Source organism: Phycodurus eques, chromosome 4 (genome assembly GCF_024500275.1).
Source record: "Phycodurus eques isolate BA_2022a chromosome 4, UOR_Pequ_1.1, whole genome shotgun sequence".
NCBI classification, from domain to species: domain Eukaryota; kingdom Metazoa; phylum Chordata; class Actinopteri; order Syngnathiformes; family Syngnathidae; genus Phycodurus; species Phycodurus eques.
The window spans coordinates 24095712-24120846 of record NC_084528.1 but is presented as its reverse complement, the minus strand read 5'-3'; the positions used below and the strand labels follow the sequence as shown (position 1 = coordinate 24120846).

Below are 25135 nucleotides of genomic sequence, written 5' to 3'. Positions count from 1 at the left end.
TAGCGACATCTCCATATGAGACTGTTGCTCCGCTTTTAAAGGGAATGAGAAAAGATGTTTCGATTTAACAGAATTGAAGTTGGCTGTGATGATGCCGACACCAGCGCAGACGTCCCACTTTTAAATGAACTGTGAGTACATGGATCCACAAAATTACCAAAACTGGGTCTAGCCCGTTTCCTTGAAGAGCGCTGGATTTTCACTAGTTACAGAAATAGAGCCCCTAATCCTAAATCCCAAGATCCCCAACCCATTCCCTAGCCTCTAACACCTCAAATTTAACCCTAACCCCATAAACCTAAACCCAATCAACCAGAACCATAACGAATGATAAGCCCCTAAACCAACCCTACTCGAGCTGGCCATATTTCAAACTCCAAACCAGTAGGAGGCAGCAAAAATTGCAAATAAGACTGAAACTTCCTCAGCATTAGCTAAGCATTAAACTTAGGCTAACTTCATTTCGCTTTGGTTGTGGTGAAAGTGCTGTCTATTTTCATGTTTGGATTGCCAGTATGTCTATTATTTAAATAAAGTACACATTTTTGGGTGGTGTTTGTTTCAGCTGGAATCGGTGCTGGGCATGTCCATCTCCCAGGTTGGCGTGGACGACTGTCCCCACACAGACTGCGCTCACTCCGGAGGCTGCTCCACCCAAGTGTCGTTCGGTCAGACCCCGGCGGCCCTCAGCGCGGGCGACGTGTCTTTGGTTTCCCTGCCAGCCAAGACCACGGCACAGTGCGGCTGCCGCGGGCGCGAGGCTACGCACCCGCCTTGCTCGGCCTACCCCGGAAACCCCTGCCTCAACGGGGGCACCTGCGAGGACGGCCCGCTGGGATACAGGTGGGTGCACAACTAGCAACAGAAGCTAATGTAGCAGTCTGCATATGTACACAGTGTTACGTCTTGTCAAACATCAAATGTTACCACAATCTGTTTCGTGAGGCTGGTTGACGTTCATTTTGGTTAGTTAGTTGGTTAGTTAGTTGGTTCAATTGGCAGTTGTTAGTTGCTTACAGCAGTTAGTCTGTTGGTGAGTTAGTTGGTTAGGTGGCTAGTCAGTCAGTTAGTCAAGGTCTTATTTCGTTAGTCAGTGCGTTTGTTAGTTAGTCAGCTAGCTAATTAGTCAGTCAGTCTGTGAGTCAGTTACTCAGTGAGTGCGTGCGTGCGAGGATGCCTGCGTGAGTTAGATAGATAGTTAACTAGTTAATTAGTAAGCCTGTCTATTAAAGTTGCTGGTCAGTTAGTTACATCAGTTGTTAGTTGCTTACAGTAGTCAGTAGATCTTTTTAATGAGGTAGCCAGTCGATGTTATTTATTGTTAGTTATTCAGCTAGTTGGTCCGCTAGTGAGTCAGTTTGACAGTCGCTTAATTTGAGACTTTCATAATTAAAATCATCAATGTAGCAGTCTACACCTTCACTCCATCAACTAGCAGTCCTAATAATAATAATAATAATAACGATGGATGTAAAAAAGGTTTCCCTGCGTCAGGTGCAAGTGTCCGCCCATGTTCGACGGGCCAGAGTGCCAGCAGACAAAGCACAGCTTCGGCGGTGGGGGCTACGCGTGGTTTCCCCCCTTAGCGCCGTGCTTCCAGAGCCACATCTCTGTAGAGTTCCTGACGGAGGAGGCTGACGGGCTGCTGCTCTACAACGGACCGCTCGGACCTGCCGCCCAGCCGGGAGAGCCCCAAGATTTCATTTCCATCGGTGAGTCCGTGACTGTGTTTGGAATCATTGTATTTTTTTCCCCTGCTCCCTAATCACTGTATAGAGCTATATAGAACAAGCAAAACAGGATGTGACTGAAAACACTCACAAGGAGCTGCTGTAGGCCACAACTCACGCCCAGACGATCACACGCAGACTAACCGGCCAAGTTCCTGACATCACGCACTAGGCCACGCCCCTTAAAGACACACATATAACACGACAGTTGTTGTTGCGACTTTCGGGTTGCCCCAACTTTATTTCTATGCATTCTCTTTTATTGTGTACTATGTCAAGGTAGCACTTATGTAAAAGGCCTACCTGCCTGAAGTTCTGAAAAACTTGGATTTGTAATTACCAAACATGCTGATCCTCTTGTTCTCCGCAACAATGGAATCGGATCAATGCGGCATGTCAGCAGACAAAGAGCATCACGGGACGTTAATGTCAGCTCCCGGTGGTCCTGATGTGGCGTTATAGGATTAACCAGCCTCGCCGCCGCCCCCAGTCTTTTCCCAGACACGTCTTGCATAATCTGCTGCCATTAAATTTACGTAATTATCCCGCCTGCCGGCTTGTTGTCGTTTCCCGGTCAGGGGGGGGAATCAAATATGGCTGCCTCATTGATCACTAGAGAGCTTTTGTCATTAAAGGCGTCGATAGCAACGGCGCACGCCAACGCGGGGCCGACACGCACGGCGGACATGAGGCTGTTGAAAGCGGCACGGAAGAATTGACCCGCCGCTTCCGTGCTGTTTTTTTTAATGGGATTCATCAGCTAGCACAGCAGTTAAACACACAAGCCTATCACTTTACTTTGCAGCCCCAAAGTATTCATAGCGCTTCACTTTGTTATAGCCTTATTGTAACATGGGGGGAGGGGGGATCCTCAAAATTCCCCACACAGCACCACATAATAATAACTTTAAGTTTGGGGATTTTGGGGGAAATGACAAACTAACTGTTTATCTGAAAAAAATCTAATTTATTCCATTGTGGGAAAAGTGAAGCGGGAAAAAAATTACTTTATTGCATCCATCCATCCATTTTCTGTACCGCTTATCCTCACTAGGGTCGCGGGCATGCTGAAGCCTATCCAAGCTATCTTCTGGCGAGAGGCGGGGTACACCCTTAAAATGGTCGCCAGCCAATCGCAGGGCACGTTGAAACAAACAACCATTCGCACTCACATTCACACCTACGGGCAATTTAGAGTCTTCAATTAACCTATCAGGCATGTTTTGGGGATGTGGAAGGAAACAGCAGTACCCAGAGAAAACCCGCACAGGCATGGGGAGAACATGCAATCTCCACACAGGCGGGACCGGGATTTGGACCCCGTTCCTCAGAACTGTGAGGCAGAGGTGCTAACCAGTCGTTCACCGTGCCGCCCATGATAGACATCCAGCCAATTTGGTGTTGATTGACAAAACTGGTGATTGTAGCTAGTTTTTTTTCCAACTTTTCAAATCCTCAAAATGATCATCAAATTTTGACACCATGTTCTGCCCCCGGTAGACAGTATAGACAAGAAAGCTTGGCAATTTAGCTTTGCCCATTTATCGAGTAGACCTGCTTCGAATCAGGGCTCATTTTGGCAAATCCTCTTATTGGAGTTCGTCAAAGTACCAGTCCTGGAATTTGACCAAATAAGCAGCTTGAAACCAAGATGGCCGATTTTCTGTTTCATTTAGGGCATGGGTCCTTGAGAATTTTTCTGGCGTCGTGTTTTGAGAGACATATCCGACCGACTTCAAGTCGATCGGTCAAACTGGTAGTAGCGGCTAATTTTTGCCAACTTTCCAGGAGGCGCCACTGAGTGACTTTTGGGGGTTGGCCTGAAATGTGTGTCTCACAGTGTGGACTATGTGAGCCACCTCAAATCCAAATCCACTCAAATGTGGAGTGTGTTTGATTGATGTCATCAACCATTGTTGTTCTTATGGCTTTTCTTATGACATATGAGTGTGTGTGTTTAAGTACAAATGTGTATGTGTTTGTATACGTTTAAGTCTGTGTATATGTGTGTGTACCCAGAGAAAACCCACACAGGCAGGGAGAGAAGATACAGACTCCCCACAGGTGGGGCCGGAATTTGAACCCTGGTCCTCAGAACTGTTAGGCAGATGTGCTAACCAGTCCTCCAAAGTGCCGCCCTACTGTATTCCATTTCAGAAAAGAATTTGTGACATAAAATGTTGAAAAAAGTGACAGCCCATGAATATTTTCCGACTGGATGAAATAATTTTTTTTCCTCAAACTTTTATGTGCAACGCCCATTAATGACAACATGCTTTATGATTTTTAGATTTTTTTTCTACTAATTGACAAATGTTTGTTTGGAAAAATGTGTTTAATCGGTTTTTGTAGGGCTTTAACATTTATTTATAAAGTGAAAACTGCTTTCTGAATGTAAACAATTAGACTAAATTGTTTATTCAAAATTATAACACTTTTTATTTTTAATACATTATAAAAAATGTGTAAATTATTTTTCAGATTGTTGTTATGGGTTTCGTATATTGTAGTTTGGGGGTGGTGAAATTGATTTAAGTTTTCTTCTGATTTGGGGAAATGTATTTAAAATTTAAAAAACAACCAACTCTAAATATATATGCAAAATTCTCACAAAACCTTTTTCAACGTCGTTACGGGCTGTTGTGAGTAGAATTTTATGGAGGGGGAATAATTTTAAATGTTATTATTTGCAATAAATTAATCCACCAAATATTTAGTGAGATTATTGAATACACATAAACAAAGATGAATACATAAACTTTAACCAATTTGAGGACAAGATGAAAAATGAATGCAGCAGCAAATATTACAGGACTCTTGATAATGGATTAAAGACCGGAGGGGGCCTGATATTGCCCACCCCAACACGACAGAAATTCTTCCCAGAAGTGCGGAAGCGGCAACAAAAATTGAAACAAACCCACTTTTCCATGTTCACTTGTTCCCAAGTCTTCTGAATGGATTTCCTCACCGCAGTCGATGGCTGCCCCCTAGTGTGCATTGACGTAATCACAATATGGAATAATGAAATGTTATGTTCCCACGCAGAGTTGAAGAATGGCGTTCCGGTCGTGAATGTCAACCACGGCTCCGGAACCTTGACCCTGCAGCTGCCGCCCAAATCCAACGTGGCAGACCGCCGCTGGCATCGACTCGACGTCATCAGCGACGGCAAGGTTGGAACTAGTAACTTGCTGTTTACTACCTCAACTTCTACATAGACAATCATGAGCAGATGTGGCAAAAGTGCTTCAAGTAAAAGTAGAAGTTTTAATTCAACTCCTGCAATTAAGTAAAAGTAAAAAGGGACAGACTCTGAAATGTACTTCAGTACAAAATAAAAATTCCACTCTGAAATGTACTTACAGTGCAAAAGTTATTTTAAAATAATTATACAATTTTAAAAAGTACAGACTCTGAAATTGACTTAGTTTTTTTTTTTTAAAGTGCACTCCGAAATGTAGATTTACATTTCGCACTCTACATTTGAAAACAGATATCTGTTTTCAAATGTAGAGTGCGAAAGTAAAATGTTGTCAGCAAAATAAATACTCCAATAATATAAAATCTAGTACAGTAAAACAATGTGTACATAGTTACTTCCTACCACTGAAAATGAGTTATCAATGTGTGTCATTTAGGCTGTGCAGCTGGTCTTGGATCAGTGCTCAGGGGCGACGGTCAACGAGCCGCAGGGGGTCGGTGACGGAGACCCCCGGGAGACGGACGAGTCTGGCTGCAGGGTAGCTGGACAAACGCCAGGAAACGAGAGGTGAGAGCAAGACGACGCCCATCAACCGTGACAGAAGTGGGGTCACCGGTCGATGCCAGGCGCAGAAATACTTGCAGGGAACACGATGCTGTCGCTGATCCGTTCTTCCTCCTCGTCTTTGTCTTGCTCAGGTATCTGAATGTGCATCAGCCTCTCCAGCTGGGTGGCGTCAAGCACACGTCTCCTCAGCCGCGTTACCCAAGTTTTAACGGCTGCATCCGCAACCTGGCGGTGGACACACAGGTACGCCGAAGCCTCGTTCGCCCCCTCTGATTCGCTCGGAAGACCCGCACGATTGGTCATACAAATATGTCATACAATTACATTAATGCGATGAATGTTATTTTTGAGAACTGCTTCCTTGGACAGTAGAAATAAATATAAAGACTAGAAATAATGCACAAAGTTGAAAAAGGCCCACTGCGTTTATGCGTTTGTCACTCAGGTGTACGACCTGGCGCAGCCGGGCGAGAGCGAGGACAGCACCCCGGGGTGCAAGGCGACGGACGGCGTGTGCGTGACGGCGAGCGGGCCCTCCTGCGGGGCCCGCGCCTCCTGCCTCGCCGATTGGGGATCCTTCAGCTGCGAGTGTCACCCCGGGCACAGCGGACACAAGTGTGACACTGGTGGGGGTCTACCGCTATTGTGTGTGTGTGTGTGTTGAGTTGTTTTTTTGCTGGTGTGGAAAGTGTTCCACCGCATATTTGCAATTTGCAAATTCACCTTTTGGCAGATTTTTTTTTGAATAACCTATCCTCTCTTATTTGCTGTAAACTCACCTATTCACCGTTTTTGCACTGAAGCCAAAGGCCTGTCTCATATAAGAGTTTTTCTTTGGCGCCCTATAGTGGCATCCTGATGCCACGCAACTATGTTGAAGTTAGGGGGAAAAACTTCATTTAGACATGCCATTGCACTGTCGAATAGGAAAGTAGCGCTTATCCGCCATCACCAATTATAAACCATGCTTTCTCTCCTCAGTGGTTCCAGAGTTCTCTTTGGATTCCAACAGCGTGCTGAGGTTCCATCTTCGAGGCGGAGGCAGCACCAACCGGCGCACCAACATCCAGCTGCTCCTGCGGACCCGCGCCATCGCAGGCACCTTGCTCTCCGTGACGTCTCGGGAAGCCGACGAGTACATTGTGCTGGAGGTACGAAAGAGTGTTTAAAATTTAAAAAACAAAAAAATAAACAGAACATAGTTTTTTTTCGTGGGTCAAATTGAGGTCGAGGTAAAAATGTGATGTTGTCATCCCGTTGCCCAGATCGCGGAGGGCCACCTCTCAGTCCGGGCCAACCTGGGCGACGGGGCCCACGCCCTACGGCTTCCAGGTCAGCGTGTGGACATGGGCCAGTGGGTGCTGGTGGGCCTCAGTCGCCACAACAACCTGTTCGCCCTTCGACTGGAGCAGGGCGGCGGCTCGCGGGAGGTCCGGGCTCGGCTGGGTAACCGACGGGAGCTGGTGGTGGACCCCAGGAGCATCACGGTGGGGAGGGGACCCCACGGGGGAGAAGACGGCGACTTTCAGGGTGAGACAGTGCACGGGAATGTGTTACGGGTGGAAGGATTGCGCTAAATCTTCGGCGCCTCCACTATATCAGATTTTTAAGCGATGTTGTTGTATGCTCTGTTTGTATGTGTTGCTGTTGTGTGTAAAGATGTTACTGTAACATCTCTGCTAATTTCTGTTAGCCTATGGCGTTTTGCATTCTTTGTTAGCATAAAGCTAGTGGACTTTCATGAGACGAAATGAAATGATATGGTTTGATTGAACATTCTAATGACTGTAACATCTATTCTAATGTCCTAATGTTAGAATTAAGCAAGTCGATTGTCCTTTGACAAAATTATGTGGTTTGGTTGAACATGTTGGTAAAATATACAATGTTTAATTCGAAATCTATGCTCTGTTTATAAATGTTGCTACTCCGTGTGTGTTAAAATAGCAGTTGTTTGAAGGTTTATAATTAGTAACTACTGTTACTAATTTCCGTTTGCCCGTCCATGGCTTTTTAGCATTAAGCTAGCATGAAATGTCCATGTTTTGGTTAAACTCTTTAATTCATTGCCATTGACGGCTGTTGAATTCAAATTTCCATGTAAACGTGGAGGCCTGGCAGTGAATGAGTTAATTAGTTTTGTAAGACCTATGCTGATTTTTATTAGCCTGCTTATTGTGTTCCACATTATGGTGTGTTAGCATTAAGCTAACATACTACAACTTTCATTTGGCTCAGTTGAACATCCATCCATCCAGTTTTTTTCATGTGTAGATTGAAATTTGTTCTAATCCCTCCTAAATGCTTCTCATTGTTTTATGTTGCTTATACTATGTATGAATATTGCTGAAGTGACAATTGAATCAAGTATCTACCGTACGTATGTCTCTCCGTTTAGGTTGCATGCGGGACGTTCGTTTCAACGGCCGGATGCTCCCTCTGGACGGGTGGAGTAGCGGTGAGCTGGTGAGCGTGCTGGAGAGGCGCGGCGTCACATTGGGCTGCTTCAGCGACGCCTGCCGGGCACAACCCTGCCCCGATCCGCTGCGCTGCGTCGACCTGTGGAGGAAACACCAGTGCAGGTACACACACAAACATAGTTTACACAAACATATCGGAATAACACTGAAACAGAATGTAAAGAACTACGTGTGCATAATAATTGAATGCTTTAATTCATTGTGCTGGTCCTTTCGGTGTGCCTGACCTGGCCACCAGGGGGCAGTACAATACAATCATACAGACAAACTGCAATAAAATGAGGATGAAGAGTATTTATATACCTGTGAGTTGTGTTATTGTCTGGCTACATGTGTTCCTTCACCATTTGTGTTTGAATATGTGTTCACCTCTTGGCAGATTTTATATAATTATTTTAGATTATTTTATGTTATGTAATTACACTATCACAACAATGCTAATCGTTAGCAAATTTGTCGTTATGTTTTAGTATTAAGCTAGCCAGGGCATTTCTAAGGCAAAGTTGTTTAGTTGTTTGAGATACACAACTTGAAATTCTTTAAGTTAACTACTGGTTTTCTTAATTGTATGAATAATTTTGGCAATGGGTGCCATTTTTTTGGGGCTTGAGCACGTGCCCCCGAAAATGTCTGTGCACGTGCCTGCAGAGTATGTCAAGTTTGCACTTGCAAGTCAAAGCAAAAGATCCCCCAAATGACAGCTCATATCTTGAAAAAAGCACCCTTAAGCCGGGTCACTTGTATCTCACGTTTTTTTTTTTTTTGTTTGTTTGTTTTTTTAATGGGCTCTCTAAATCATAGATTTTCACGTAAATGGGGTTTCATTGTAAAAATGGCTGAATCTCCCAGCCTTCTCTCTCACGGTCTCCCAGGTGCCCCGGCGGTCAGGTGACACTGACCGATGAGTTGGGCTCAGACCGCTGCGTGCCGTCGCCGTGCAGTCCCTCCTCGTGCCGTAACGCCGGCGTGTGCCAGCCGCTGTCGGCCAACAGTTTCCGGTGCCGTTGCCACAAGGGTTTCCGCGGGCAACGCTGCGAGCTGGGGCAGTACAGAGGGCACCGGCTGGCCGCCCTCAGCCCCAGCTCCATCCTGGCCATCAGCATGTGTTTGCTCGTTTTCTTCGGTCAGTTGAATTCGCTTGTGCAATAATTGTTATTATTATGTCATCAAATAAAGAGAAATTCTAATTATTTTCCAATAACTAAATGTGAAAAAACTTGAATGCATTAGTATGTTGTTTATTAAAACAATATTATTTTCATATATTAAATAAAATAAATAGTATTTTTACTGTTATATAAATGGTTACTAAAGTATACTTAAATTATATGAAATTCTTATACAAATTCTATATTTAAAGCCGTCAATGGCAGTGAATGTGTTTTAAGAAAGTATGAATAAAATATACATATTTACATTTCATTTGTATTTATTTATTATATATATTTTATAAATGATCTTCAACTTTTTATTCCCCCCCTTAGCCGTGCTGGTGGCGGTGACAGTGTGGAACCAGAAAGGAAGCCGCAACAAGTTTCGCAAGCGTGGCGTCTACCACATCCCGGCCGAGCACGAGAGCTGGGAGGACATCCGCGAAAACATCCTCAACTACAACGAAGAGGGCGGTGGAGAACAGGATCAGGTACCCGAGTCCTAAGCACCACTTAAAGGGCTACAGAAATACAGTTGAGTGGAGACATCACCCGATGACTCCCAGACCTCTCCAAAGTGCTACCTTCCTAGCTTCATTTCCATCGGAAACTTCTAAGGATTTCAACTTCTTGGTACTTGTAGTTTCTTAAACAAAAACATCTGGTATGTTCAGCTTCCTGTAACAATTTTTTTTTTTTTACATACATTTAATATGTATTATTCATTTGATTAAATAATTGGTTGATTATGATTCAATTAATTGTAATTAATGTAAAAATGTGTTAATTATGAATTGTATGATTAAAATAAACCTTTAAATTGACATTCTCAAATATGTTCAATAATTGATCAATTTCTTATTATTCTCCTCACTTGGGTCGCGGGCGAGCTGGAGCCTATCCCAGCTGACTGGGGGGTACAACCTGAACTGGTTGCCAGCCAATTGCATTATTATTGTTGATTTAATCATAGATATAAACATTTGAAACTAAGATTGACCATATTTTATTATCAAAATAAAAAATGTAAAATCTACTTTATTAGACAATTAGTTAATGGTAATTATAAATACAATTCAAAAATAAAAAATATTATTTTATCATTAAAATAAACACTTGTACATGGACAGTTTTAACAAATTATTTGTTAATTATTAATAATTAAATCAACTATAGATAATACAATTTTTAAATGAGAGGAACTATTTTATGATCAGACAGACATTTAAAAATACATTTCTATAAATTATTGTTTAATGTAATTAAATTACTAAGCATAAAGTATAAACAGTTGAATCAATTGTTTTAAATGGGTTTTTTTCCATTTTACTGAATAATTGGGACATTTTAAAAAAAGTGTTTTTTTTATTGTACATTTTATTTAAATGTAAAAAGAATGAACTAAAAAAATGAATGAATGTACATTTTTAGTTTTGTTTTGTTTTTTTACCTTTCAACTAATAATTGGTGAATTTGTTGTCATTTGATTGCAGAAGGGCTACGACATGACGGAGCTGAAGCGTCCTCTGTGTTCCAGCTTGTCTCAGTCGTCTTCATGCACCACGGCTCCACTCATCAAATCGTCCCCGGGCTCGCAGGAGGAGGTGCGCCCCCCTTGCCCGCCCGGCCCCTCCTGCGCCACCTACCTCAGCATCCCGCAGCCGCACCTCCACCCGCACCACCCTCCCCCGCTGTCATCATCATCGTCATCGTCGCACTCCCACGTGGACTTCAAGAGCTACGTGTCTCGCATCGTTTGGGAAGCGGACCACGACGCCGATGCGATGCCGCGGGACGTCTTCCACGTGTGGCGAGAAGAAGGATCCGGAACCCCAGCGGGAAGTCTCAGCTCGCTGGGATACAACGGCGAGGAAGAGGACGACGAAGAGGAGACGGCGTATGATCGACTCTCGCGCTGGGGACCAAAATTTCAGATGCTGAGCGACATGTACGACCGCCCGCAGGTGGCGCTCTCATATGTCAATGACTTAAAACGGCCTCCGAGCCACTAGGGGGCCACCTCATATTCTCGACATTCCGTTACTTTTCCACAAAAGGAAAATTGAGAGGTTGGATTACAAAATGGATGCCATCCGCCATCTTTGAAGAGGGCAGAGTGAAGTTTTTCAACATGGCGGCAACAATCATTTCACGTTTTAGATGCTTCTCCAGCGTCACTTGTGGTCCTTCACACTCTCTGCTTTACACTTAAAAGTTCCTGGAACTTGTAGTTCCTCGAACGAAAGACCTGCACTGCAGACTCTACTCCAAAGGTTCCTGGGCCTCTCAAAAGTACTACATCCTCTCGTTGAATTTCCACCTAAAGTTTTCGAACTTTTTAGTTCTTGCTAGGTGTAGTTGTTGGAACTAAAAGTCTTAACATTCCAAACACTGTCATCTGGTCCTCTCAAAAGTGCCCCCACCCCCCTTCTGAAATCCACCTAAAGTTCCTGGGAATTTCTTGTTTTTGGTCAATTTTATGTTCAGTGCTTCAGATCTCACCAAAGTACAACCTGCCTTGCCACGTTTTCACACAACGTTCCAGGAATATTTTAATTAGTGGTATGTTCAAGGGCTACAGACCTCACCCTAAAGGTTCCTTTTGAGTTAAATTTTCAGTTCTAGGTACGTAAAGTTTCTGTAACTAATAAAATACTTACCACCCTGTGAGCAAGGTCCTATTTCTTTGGCCCTGATAAATTCTCCTGGAGCTAAATTTGACAATATTGTGCTTCCTCAGGTCCAAGTGTTTCTGCGGTAATGCTTGTCCTTCACTGGTGACATGTGATTTTAGTTTTTTCCAAATCAAGAATAAAAGTGTTGAGTTAGTCGTCAGCTGACTTAGGAATGTACGTTTATCTTGGAACTTTTTGCAAAAGCAAAGCGAGAACACTCAATCATCCTGACTTGATGGAGTGTCACTCACTGGCGCCACTTTCAAAAATGAAATTATTGTCATCTGAATGACTGAAGAAGAATGCGACGGAAGAAGAATCGTCCATTTTCCGTGGAGATGATTTTGGCTGGAAACATTTTCAGTTGCCAATTGAGTTTAAAGCTAAAATCCTTTCCCCTATAAACTATGCACCTGAAGTGTGAGTGCTGCTGCTTCTTTTTCGTTCAATTAGAAAACTTGAGTGTTTGTTGTTTCTTTGAATTGTACGATACGATGTAAATATGGACATTGTAAAACTACCTGACACGGAATATTTCCTTTTTGTACATGAATTTTAATAAATAAAAATGGCTTTTCCCCTAAAACTCACCTTTTGTTCAAAGTAGAGCGGAAGAATAAGATGTAATTGAAATGTTGAAATTAAACATGACATGATAATAAACGACATAGATGCGAGAAGTCAACCATCAGACGTCAGTCTGGAGAATGCCATTGTGCCTGCCTAGCATGCCTGTAATTCTGCAATATATTCCTTGGAGGGAGAGACCAAAAAGGAAGTACGGGGGACTCTGTCCCCTAAAAAAAGGCACTATAGCCTGTGGACTGCGCCACGGGTACAGGAAACTCCAAACGAGCAAGAGCCACCTGTAAAGAAGCGGTTACGGTGTCACGCTTACCCCCGAGAGCAGGTGGCGCTATTGGAGCCATAATCCGAAGACACTGAGCGCACCGCCGTCGCGTCTTCGCAGCGCTGGTCAGTGTCATGAAAACCTGTCAGAAGCTGTCACGCAAACGGCGGCATCCTCACCGAAAGAAGCCACCTCCCGCTAACAGCGTCTTGGGTGTAAACCTTGGCAGAGAAGGAGTCAAGAGAGAGAACGCAAAAGTAACGCATTCATCTTCAAGGGCAGACTGGCAAGATGGCAACCGAGACCGGGCTCCTCCAGCTCGGCCAAGCGGGCAGCACGTCATGAGGAAGGCATACTGATCCCAATTCGTGCGAGCATCTTCAGTCAGACCTTCCTCGAAACTCATTCACTGCCACTGACGGCTGTTGAATTCAAATATCCGTGTTAACATGGAGGGCAGGCCATCATCCGGCTGAAGCGGAGCCATACAAGCTCTACAGCACGACGACTCCATCGTGGCACCAATGAGCAACTGTTGGATCGGGTCGAACAAGGGAACGCCGCTACCGATCCGTCGATTCCCGCAGCCATCGACCACGTCGAGTAGAAAACGTCACTGGTGATCGAATTGCCAGGAGCAAACGACCCCTACGAGCAGAAGACGCCACACGTGGAAATCGATCTTTGGCTCTGCCAAACACAGCCGAAGCCACCGACAAAGCCATGCTTAAACAGCTAGCATTTTGTGACATATTAATATATTGGGCTCATGGCAAGTTTTTGGAAGTGTTCAACTTATTCAAACTAAAATGAAGAAACGGGAGAGAAAAAATATTGCCTTCATCTGACTTTACAAATGCGATCCTCCGTTTGGGTACATGATCCATTTTACTCGTATTCCTCTCTGACCACCTTTGCCATGTTTTTTTACTCGGCCTGTCACGATATCTTGGTAAACGATAATATCGTTGTTGTTTTCTGAAATCATGAAAAATAAGGCCCGCCCTCGAGCTGCAAGACCCCTCCAGCTGTCAATCAAATCAGGTTTTGCATCATTTATCCATTAAGATGATCAGTAGATGCTTGATATAAAAATATTCATGTGATAACAATCATCAGAATGACTCAGTTTAACATTAGAAATATCTATGTTTAATACCTATGTTTCATATGTCTTTTATTATATAGTTGTTTTAAAAAATGTGTCTTGTGAGCATATGGTAGCTGATATTTACTGTATAAATTCCATTTGGTTATATAGTTTAAATTTTACTAGATTTTTTTAGTAAAATGATGTACGCAAGTACAATGCACACAGAATAATTCAACGAATCATTCATAGTATATTGGAAATAAAGTGACTGCATACTGTGACATTCATGTTCTTTGTCCTAAAGTTGTGGGAACATGACCTCTGAACCCCATCACCGACCCAGAGTGGACATCAACTTGACCAGTAACGACTTTGGGCTGTTTGTGTGTAGACGCCACGCATTCCTCGGGTAAGACAATAACCTCCTCACTAAATGAACTGTTGGCGGTTTGGGGGGGCCTACTTGTGGGGGGGGACCCTGTGTGACAAAATCTCGACACACACATGCATACGTAGATACTGCACACACGCGCACACACACACACAAGAATGTCTTCTACAGTATAGTCTTCTATAGGAAAGCCTTCCGTAACATACTGTACGTTGAGCCCTGCAGACTCTTGTTTCCTAAAGTTCGCGGACCCCTCCAAAGTACTACCCTCCTTGTGGTATTTTCACCAAAAGTGCCAATAACGTTTTCGTTCTTGGTACTTTTAGTTCCTGGTATTAAAAAACAGTAATGAATGCAGATTCAGTTACAAAGGTTGCAGGACCTTTTGAAAGTTTATATTTATTGAAACAAACAAAAATATTTATGTTGTGTGTCAGTTCTCTCTATAGAACTAAAAGCTTCCGGTCAGACACCACCACAAAAGTTAATGAATCACTCAAAAGTATTATCACCTTTGCCATATTTGCACTTGAAGTTGCAGGGACCTTGAGTTCTTGTAGTCCCTGGAACTAAAAACTGTCGTGAAGTGCCCTGTAATTGTAATTCCTGAAACAAACAAAAAACCTATGGTGAAATTGGACCTAGGTACTATACCTAGGTCCAATTTCACCATAAGTTCTAGTAACTTTTTATTTCTTGGTATTAAAAAAATGTTATTTAGTGTTTCAGGAACTTTTTTTTTTTTTTTTTACACTACTTGAAAGTACCACCCTACTAGCTGGAACTCATGTTCCATTAACATTTTGCTTATTGGTACTTTTAGTTACTGTAACATTCTAGGTATTCTATATATTTCTTGAAACTAAAAATTCATATATTGTACATTCTGTATGATGCATTTACACATAAAGTTCCAAGAAATATGCTATTGCTTGGTAGTCATACTTCCTGGAAATAAATGTTTCCATTTCCACCTAAATGTCTGGTTTTAAGTCTGATTTCAATGAACAGTAATGACCAGCATTGATTTTTAAATATTTTTATTTAAAAGATTACAACATAAAAGTATCATTTCATCCAAAAAGTGGAACTATACACAAACAAAGACAATTGTTTGAGCATCTCAAGGCACAAATGAGGATGTCATAAATAGCACTCGAGATTCGAATTGATTTTTTTTCTCTTTGTTTCTAACTCAATAAATACGAGCTCATAGCGGCACGTGCAAGCGGCTCGGGTCAAGTTTCCAGGAATGAAACAGTCAGGAAAAACACAAAACGAGTGGTCACCACAAAGCTGCATGTTCCCACGCGGGCAATGGGATGGAAGGCTGTAGTGAAGGAGCACCAGGAAGTCTTTCACAAAAATCTCATTTTGTGTATTTAAGTTAAACTTGTTCTTTTTTTTTTTTTTTTTTTGGGCTGCTAAAATGGCCGCCGAGGTCCCCCCCCTGTTCAGTGGTTGGGCGGTTTCTCCGTGCTACTGGGCGGAGTCAAGACGGGTGCCATGGCAACCATTGGTGACAGCGGGCAATCGTCGGCGTCCTTAGTCTGGCGCTCTTGAGCTTTTCTCTGCGAGGAGGAATTAAAAAACAACAACGGTGTATTTGATTTCATTTATGACCAAATAAAAGTTAATAAATATACACATAAACCTTATGAATAATACATAATCTAACTTAAACCCTCATGTATTGTTGGTTTTTACAGGTTGTTCGTGGCCACTTTTGGTTATTATAAGCAGACAAATAGAACAAGCAGATTTCTTTAATGGAGAAAATGAAGGACAAAAATAAATGTCGGCTCACCAGGAAGTCCAAGTAGGTGATGTGCGTCTGGATGTTGTGTCGGTCTTCGGCGTTCACTTTGGTGAAGGTCTTGAGCTGAGGTTTGGCCTCCGAGCGCAACACATCCACAAAGGAGTTCATCCACCGCACGCATGCAGACACGCTCTCCCACGTCAGGCCTGATACCCAAAACACACCACGTTAGCGCATTAGCATGTTAGCACACGGGAAGCCTCAACTGATAGCATGTTAGCATTTGAAATTGTGTCAGACTTCAGGGTTATGATGTAAAATGCTCATCAATCTAACTTTACTTTTCTTGGTATATATTAGCATACCCACTGCTATTATTTTAGAACATCGTTAGCACACAGGGAGGCCTCAATTGCTAGCACATTAACGTGATCAACAGTCATTTGAATGGTACTCGAGACTACAGGGTTAAGATGTAAAATGATCATCAATCCGATTTGGCACTTTTTAAACCAAGGATGCTATCTTGCTGGATGCTAACATGTTAGCATTTGATCAACTGTCATTTGAAATGATACTATAGCGTTATTATGGTCAATGCTTATCCTCCCAACTTTTTTTAATAAATCTTATTTGGACTTTTTTAAATCACATATGGCCATTAATACACAATGCACAGCAGCAAGATGTACAACTGCATATATATATATATATATATATATATACTTTTTTTTACTTAGGATGCTAAATTGCTATATGCTAGCATAGCAACTGATAACATGGTAGCATTTGATCAATTCTAATGAGAAGACAAGACGCATTGGAATACAGGGGAAGATATTCAAATCTTGCTATATGTTAGCATACCAACTGTGGTGTAAAATCTGTGGAACCTACCAGACACTTTGTTGACGATGTCGAAGGTGGAGAAGTGGCAGAATGCAGCGGCAGCGAGAACGCTGTAGCTGAAGTCTAGCGAGCCGATGTCCATCACGCACAAGTCCAACAGCTGAGAGGACAAAACCACATGGAGAGAAAAGTAAGAAAGGCTTAGGTACAGGAAGTCCTTAACTGTTAGCATCTTTGCAAACAGAAAGGATGTTGGTAACATGTTAGAAACTGTTAGCAAACAGGAACGCCTCAACTGTCAGTGTGTTAGCAAACAGGAAGTCCTAAACAGGTAGCATGTTAGCAAACAGACCTCAATTGTTAGCATATTAGCGACTAGTAACTGGTAGCAAAGTAGCACGTCAGCATGTTAGAAACTGGAAATTCCTCCACATGTTAGCAACCGGGAAGGCCTCAGTTGTTAGCGCCCTTACAAACAGGAAGTTCTCCACTGTTAGCGTGTTAGCAAATAGGAAGGCCTCAAGTATTAGCACGTTAGCAACTGCTAGCAAAAAGGAGGTCATCAGCTGGTAGCATGTTAGCAACAGAAAAGGCATGTTATCAATCAGGACGTCCTTACCTGCGTGATCTGGATGTACGTTTCCTGCGAGAACTGCGGCACCAGGAAGTTTTCGCTGTCCTTCTGGGCCTCCACCTGAGCATAGAGCTTCAGCCAGGAGATGGGAGTCTCAGGACAAAGATTCCAGTCCAACGCCTACAAGAATTGGGGGGGGGGGGGAATAACATTGATAAAAATAAAAAGAAAGCTTCGACGGGTCCGTTGAATGCGGCTCAGAATGCGGGCGCCACCTTGAGGATCTGAAGCTCGGTGCACTGGATGTCCCACGTGTCGCACGCGCCATCCGTCACGTAAGCAAACTCGCAGATTTTGGGTGGGTAGATCTCCTGCAGGAAAACATATTCATGAGAGACATTTTCAAGATGGACACTGAAACGGCTAGTCCAAGAAAATGTGTACTTTTGTGTGTGTGTGTGTATTTATACATACATATGTGTGTGTGTGTGTGTGTGTGTGTGTGTGTACACACACACACGCTTCATATAAGACGAAGATGTAAATTATGGTCTTAGAAGAGTGGTAGTCAAACAAGGTGCACTACGCATTTAAATTAACTTATTTCTTCTATATATATAAAATAGTATCTTTTTTTATCTTTTTAAGTTAATTATGTTATTAATAAAACATTTTGGGGGATAACCATACCACAGCAATTAAAAAAAAATTGTTAAATTACAAAACAATCCAAACATGTTTTAATTAAATGAAAATAATCTAAATATTAATAAGAAGTACAATTTAATTTAATTAAACGCGTGTGTGTGTATATATATATATATATATATATATATATACATACACACACACGTATACACGCAACAGAAAATGCCTCTTACCTTTCTAATTGTATAAAATTGACAAGTCCATTTCCGAATGCATTTTTATTTTACTGAAGTACAGGAGTTGAATCAGTACTTCTACATTTCAGTATTTTTTTTACACAAGTATATGGACTTGCTGTTGTTTTTCATAGTGCTCTATAAATAAAGTTGAGTTGAATGACACTGGGTATGACCAGAGGAGGGTGACCTCTGACCTCAATCTTGGAGGCGATGAAGAGCGCGGTGATGCCTATTAGCTGCAGGTAGTCCTTGTTGACGTCCTCCTGAGTCAGCATGAAGCGGTCGAAGAAGTCCTGCGCCAAGTACGCCGTCTGCCGGTGGAGGCAGTATACCTCGCTCACCTAAGCAAAAAAAAAACCATTTTTTTTATTTTGAAAATCATTTTCATCACTTTTGAAAGGCAAGCACGCGTCCGTCGTACGTCCCTGCTACGAGTTTGTGCTGATGTCCAGGAACGCCAAAAATAGTGTGTAGTTACAACAACAGACTTTAAAAAATATATGGATTTTGTACATGTGGGATAAAAAGTAGAAATCGGGTGATTAAATTCTTTATATTCTATATCTTTTTACATATTTTTATTCATACGTGCTCATGTCCTGTTACTTTCACTACTCTATTTGTGTTCAAAATGCAAAACTAATTTGTGTAAATTGTATTCATTTTGCCATTTAATTTACTTGAATTCATAGATTTGTTTTTAGGATTTATGTTACATTGTTGTTTAATTTACATTTGTGATATTTTATTTTACTTGCTCTGAATATACCTTTTACATGTGATTGTTTTAAAAAGATGCTGTGTAAAGCTTTTTTTTTTTTTCAATCAATAAAATGACTCAATTTTATGCATTTTATATTTTTTTAATTTAATGAGAGATACAGAATTTTACTTCACTGCACAGTTCCTTACTAATACACTCAAAATGCAACATTCCCGTTTCAATCCTACTGTGTCTAAAAGCAGTTTGTGTGAACGTGTATGTTAATGAGTGCCGTGCGTGTGCGTGTGCAGTTCTGACCTCCAGTATCCAGTCGAGGAGGATGGCCCTCATGCTGGGTTGCAGTTTGGGGTGTCTCTGCATGTAACTCTTGTCGTGAACGTACTTGAGATCCTTGTTGAGCATCTTGATCCACACGTCGTCCGAGCTGGCCCAACTGCCATCGGCCGTACAGTCAGTATTGAGCACACTGTAATGGAGGGCGGCCATCTTAGGGTGGCGCTCAAAGGCGTTACCTGAGGCGAGGTAGGGGCGAAGCCTTGATGAAGAGGTTCTTGAAGCGGTACTGCTTGAAGCTGGACGGGTCGGCAGGCTCCAGTTCTTTGTGCGGCGTCTCGATGAGGATGCACGGGCTCGCTCCGTCCTCTGACCAACACTTCTACACCCCCCCCCCCCAAAACAAAATAGAAATAGATGCAAAAATTACATACAGTACACAACATGACCGCCATGTAAAGACCATTGATATCTAAAACATGACTTATGAGGCTTTAAGCTATCTTTAATCAAATTAATTCAAATTAATCCTTCCCATCACTAAATATGACTTTGAAGGTGTCAGTGCTCAATATTATATCTAAATGTTTTTACTGATTTTAATTTAACTTCTTTACATTTTACCTGGAGACTTTTACATTTATTTTAATTTGTGCAATTATGTTATTTGGGATTCGGTATGAACAAATTCACCATTTTGCTGATTTTCCTCTGCTCCTCGCTGAAAAACGTTTTAAAAAATTAATCCGTCCATCCATTTTCTGCACCGCTTCTCCTCACGAGTGAACAACCGATTGGTATGCAGAACGGTCGTTTCACCAACCACATCGGCCAACAACAACAATACAGTGTTGTTTTTATTTTGACCCAAGAGAGGTTTTTGAATGTACAAGTTAAACGTTCTCTTTTAGAATTGTTGCCCAAACACTCAGTTTGGTTCATTCTACGCACAAGGAAAAGACAAACAAATATGCGTAGAGGCGATTACTAGCGACACCTTGTGGTGAGAGGGAGTCACTTCAATTTCACTGCTGTCAAATACTGGAGCCTGTCATCGAACCATTACGCTAGCTAACAGACATAATTGCCCAAGTCATTTTTAATGGAAAACAAGAAAAAGCGACAGATTCAACAAACAAGAAGAGTCCAATTGCCTTCATTCAACCTTTGCGGACTACCAAGACCTAGATGACTGAGAATCTACAATTTTGTTTTTAATTGACATAAATTTAAAATGACTTCGGCAATCATGCTATTAGGCTATTGATTAGGTGTATCGATGCGTAATAAAAGGAGATGAGAAGCACCGGGAGAGCCGTCAGCTCTAAGCACACAATCAGCGTGCTGATGACGTAAAACCCACAAACCTGAATTTCATAGCAGCTTTGTTTCTTGGCAGCGGGTTGACTCTTCTTCTTGGAGGGCTGCCAGGCAGACAAACATGACAGCAGTTACACAAACTGACACAAAAACACATTAACTCTCTCTGTTTTAATAGGAACGTATTATATAAAAAGTGACTTTCGAATAGCTTCTATACAAATAGTTTAGACGGGTGTGAAAATGTGTCTGTGAGCGAGCCCATTCTTCATTTTGCCAGATTGTGATGTAAAAGTGTCTAACTGACGTAACCCCACAACATTTTTCTCTTGCCGCGACCTGGCAGAAAAGTCGCCATCTCCAAGTGACTACGCTGAAGCGCCGCGATGTCACAGCCAAAAAGGTAAGCGGAGCTGCAGTGTTAGCGCAGATTAGCGTCAGTTAACCCTCCACCGGTGAAAATACAATCAAATCTTGATGGGTGCTTGCTTTATGAAGAAGGTAATGATTAAATTAGTCAAAGTTTGCTAAGCGCAAGCGTCATTCGTTTGCATTCTGGACGCGGAGGGAACCTCCGACCATCTGATAACATCATGAAAAGTGACTAAATTTGTTGTTAGTTGCTTTTTTTTTTTTTTTTATGTAGTCGCAAGAGAGGCGCAAAAGTTAAAGGAAACAAAAAAAATGTTTTTGTTATTTGAATATTTCTGCAAATGTGTATTGTGTTGTCAAAATGAGTCTAATTTACATAATTCTGATCCAAAAGTAGTGTTTCTTCATCCATAAATTGTCAGAGAGGCCGGGTGAAGATCCAGAATTACTTTCAAGCCACGACAAACTACACTAAAGTGTTTGGTGATATGTGTCCACAAATTGACAAGTGCTGCCTCCATGTGGGAAAATGTTAATTTATTTAATGTTTTTTTAAACAGGCACTTGCTTTATATTCTCTACACTCTGGGCTCTGCTGCCACAAGTAGAAGTCGCTCGCCTAATTGCAGCGCTCTAGATTAATTTTGATAGATTTATAAGCATTCTTGGTTCCCTGGCAAATAAAATCATAATTATTTTAATATAAATATATGTTATTATTATAGCAGTCATTTGCCCAGCGGTATATGGGACGGGGTCGCTCACTTGCATGTGATAGGGCCTCCCCCTCAAAACGGGCTAATTTCATCAAGCCATGAAGTTGTGTTGGCAACCGAGGATCATTTAATGTTCTTTTTTAAACTATACGTGTGTGCTTCGAGAATAAGACAACCAACCTCGGACTTTCTTTTCCTCAGCGGCGGTCTGATGGCGGGTTCGGGCGTGTTTGAGTCTCTGGCTTGAAGGGTGATGCAATCACTAAGGAGAAACATGAATATTATCAGAACCGTCATCCATTTTCTATGGTGCCTGTCCTTGTGAATTAGATGGAGCCCATCCCAAACTACAATTAGGTGTGAAAAGTCTGCTTTTGTGTGATTAAGGTGTTTTCCCCTTCTTTGAGACACAAATATTACATCGTAGAGGTTGTGTTGAAAGTGTTAGGGAGGGGTCAAACTACTAAGAAAGGTTTTTGAATACGTCTCACTATATTGTAAATTTTCTTTGGTGGGTCTTGGAACGTAAGCCCCAGAATAAATAGGCCGTTCACTGTGTTACTGTTACGACAACTTAATATCGTGAATGAAAAATGTATGTATGGTCATCAGCCTTACAGAAGACGCGGGGACACGTTTAAATTACGTGATAATGGTTTCGCCCCACCCGGCCCGCCCTAATCCCTCCACACAGAAGACGGCGGGTGGGAGGGCAACCCCACCCGAGAGCCCCAACCCCCCGACGCAAACCGCAGCACCAGGTGCTCACCTGCGCCTGGACATGGTTGTGGTGACGGGATTTGTGCGTCTGCTGCAAAAACAAAGAGACACCAAATGTCAGTGCACACCAGCAAAATGGAGGCCCCGAGACAAAGTCGCAATCTGGGGCCGCTGCGGCTGAACGTCACCTATGTGCTAAAGACCCATCGTGTCCTATTTGACTCACAAGTGGCAAATACAAGTCAACACGGGTCTAGAAATGGTCATTTGAAAGTTGATAAAGCCTAATAGTACATACACGTTGCAATACACTAGCAATGACAAAGTGCTACAAAATGGTGGCTTTAACTGGAAATAATGAATAGAAGCTTCAGACTTCATTATTACACAGATCCACAATGTTTTTTTTTTGTCTTTACTGCTATATTATGACATAATGTGTACGTTTTAGTAATGTGGAATAACGTAAGAGTCCGACTCATATATTCATAAATTGTACATATATTCATTATTTTACGTCAAATCAATGTGTCATACTTGACTCAAATGGAACATACAAGTTCTAAAAACGAATACAAAAGCTTATAAAGGCTTATTCCACTTATATTACACATTACTGGAAGTTACGCATACGTTGTAATACCCCAGTAATGACAGAAAGCTACAAAAAAAAAGGCAAATACAAGCAATTTCTTTATAATAAAGAAAACGTTAGATTGAATGTAAAATAATGAACATAAGCAGTCTGACACTTCTAGTCATTATTTTACATCAGTGATATAAATATTCAGTATATTACAGTGACTGTTATATTCATAATTATACAGTAAATCATAGTGTCATACTCAACTCAAATGGCGTTATAACAAGATTACATAAGCTTCTAATTCCACATTACTGGGACATAAATATACTGCCAGGTTGTAATACAGCAGTAATGACAAAAAGAAAAGCTACAAAACCAATTGCAACTGCTCGACACTAAACAAAATGGTGGATTTTATGTTTTAAAAAAAAAAAAAAAAAAAAAAAAAAGAATATAAGACGCAGGCTAACGCCACTGAGGAAGACGAGGGGGGGTTGTTCTTCCCTCATTTCCAAACAAAAAAAAACTTCCAAAATGACCCCACTTAACGCACACTTTTCCCCTCCAGTGCGAGAATCTACGTTTCCAAATGCCCTCGGTGTACTTTGAGCGACGGCGAATGTCCAAAACGTCAACTTTAAGCGAGAATACAAACGCAAAGAGGCGCCAATTTGGCCAGCGTTAAAGCGGGAGGATTGAGCCCCCCCCCCCCACCCCGAAAAAAGCTCCAGTTGCTCTGCGGCCACGAAGTAGCCCAAAAGCCCCCCAACATGCACGCTTATCAACTTTTCACCCTTCTCAAAAATTAAATCAAACGCTTATCGCCCATAGTAACCACACTTGTAGCCATTTAAGTGCGGGTAAACATGTTTCAAAGCGAGCTCAAGTTTGGGAGGGAAGCTACTGTAATTAGCTGCTGCTAGCCGAGCTGCTAACTGGGTCAACACTGCTAACTATACACAAGTCACACTTTCAACCGACAACAGCAAAACCTTTATTCCGTCCTATGTGCGGCTCGCTACAAGAACAACAACAGCAAAAGTAGTTTTGGAGACGAGGGGTAAAAAACGAGACTGTCATTTGTGTACAACTGTCGTAAAAAAAGTGTACAATGGCAACAAGCGCGACGATAATACGATACAGAGCGGACGGCGTTATGGGCTAATTTTGTATTGTAAGTGATTAAAAAAAAGAGGCGCATTTTCAAGTTAAAGCGCGCTATTGTGGCGCAAACCATGGCCTGCCCGTGTTTAAACAACAAAGCGAGGAACGTAAAGGCCTCACGACACAAATGAACAACTCCAGGTGTGGAGACAATGTTTGAAATTCGCATAAAAGTCAATAAAAGAGCTCGTCGGACGGAGCGGTGGTCTTACCTGCGAGGGGGAAGAATGAATGAGCGAGAGCGGATCAGCTGCGGCGCCGGCGCCAATCCGCATATCCGCCTGCGCATGCGCACTCCCGCTTCGCACGGAAACCCGCTCACAAGTTCGAAAACGAGCGGAAATATTCTCTAAACGACGCGTCCGCGCGAAACCACAGCCGCCGGAATGGAAACGCTTCTTCGGAATGAACATTAGCCAATTCGGCGATCTTTTTTGGTCGTTTACCACCGGCAGATTGCATTCGATCCAATCGGCGCTCGTACTTGATGGTGTTTTTCCCACGGAAATACGACTTTTCGTTTGTTCCGGTTGGGTTTAAACGAGGCGGCGGGCCCCCCGAAGTCATCCCGGATACAAAAGGGACGAAGAAGTGGACGAAAGGGGGCATTTTTGCACCATTTTTCACCCAATGCAGGAGGAACTTCCGCGTTTGGGGGCGGGGTCGCTGCGACGCTCGGCCAATGGGAGCGCGAGCTGGGGTGCTCACGTGACTCCCCAGTATGAATGTAAACAGACGAGCACGTGGATCAGCTGTCAAAGTTGTCAACAAAGTGAAAATGTGGACTGTTCAGCATAAAATCTACTTTTTACAACTAGAACACAGTTATAATATAACTTTAGGACTGAAACACCAAGTTCAACAGCTTTTTACCCGTTTGAGCCTCTTGGGTGTATTTTGTTGACAACGTATTGATGAAAACGGTAGTATGTAGCATTACTCCCATAATGATAGATAGATAGATAGAACGGTAGAACGATAGATAGATAGATAGATAGATAGATTAGATGGATGGATGGATGTCATTCCAGTGTGGTCTGAAGGTCCAG

At 42.3% G+C, this 25135-nt stretch overlaps 2 protein-coding genes across 2 annotated transcripts in view; one reads left to right on the top strand and one right to left on the bottom strand.

The window, feature by feature from the left end:
- The window catches only part of si:dkey-22o22.2 (neural-cadherin), a 110976-nt gene extending 98646 nt beyond the window's left edge, over positions 1-12330 (top strand). Inside the window, exons 23-34 of the mRNA XM_061674756.1 lie at positions 566-843; positions 1495-1712; positions 4779-4906; positions 5372-5502; positions 5634-5745; positions 5948-6128; positions 6484-6653; positions 6768-7032; positions 7901-8084; positions 8855-9105; positions 9467-9624; positions 10627-12330. Of these exons, the coding sequence (XP_061530740.1) occupies positions 566-843; positions 1495-1712; positions 4779-4906; positions 5372-5502; positions 5634-5745; positions 5948-6128; positions 6484-6653; positions 6768-7032; positions 7901-8084; positions 8855-9105; positions 9467-9624; positions 10627-11145 (2595 nt within the window). The 3' untranslated portion in view covers positions 11146-12330. The remainder of the gene's footprint in view (positions 1-565; positions 844-1494; positions 1713-4778; positions 4907-5371; positions 5503-5633; positions 5746-5947; positions 6129-6483; positions 6654-6767; positions 7033-7900; positions 8085-8854; positions 9106-9466; positions 9625-10626) is intronic.
- A 2916-nt stretch (positions 12331-15246) lies between these two features.
- On the bottom strand, positions 15247-24330 carry ccne2 (cyclin E2). The gene is made up of 12 exons (XM_061675733.1): positions 24299-24330; positions 22386-22427; positions 21797-21878; positions 20576-20632; positions 19448-19590; positions 19233-19368; positions 18406-18552; positions 17600-17695; positions 17370-17504; positions 16799-16910; positions 15950-16107; positions 15247-15713 (listed from the first exon to the last, which is right to left on the bottom strand). The coding sequence occupies exons 2-12, from the start codon at positions 22397-22399 to the stop codon at positions 15597-15599; spliced, it is 1197 nt and encodes a 398-aa protein (XP_061531717.1). The 5' UTR covers positions 22400-22427; positions 24299-24330; the 3' UTR covers positions 15247-15596.
- Between the last annotated feature and the right edge of the window lie 805 nt (positions 24331-25135).

What these genes read in the sequence shown, in the direction of transcription:
- ccne2 (XM_061675733.1), bottom strand. An exon ending in TGAGGAAAAGAAAGTCCGAG is followed by an intron (nt 20,633 to 21,796) that starts GTTGGTTGTCTT and finishes TCTGCCTGGCAG; the next exon opens with CCCTCCAAGAAGAAGAGTCA. An exon ending in TCGCCCCTACCTCGCCTCAG is followed by an intron (nt 19,369 to 19,447) that starts GTAACGCCTTTG and finishes GGCCGATGGCAG; the next exon opens with TTGGGCCAGCTCGGACGACG.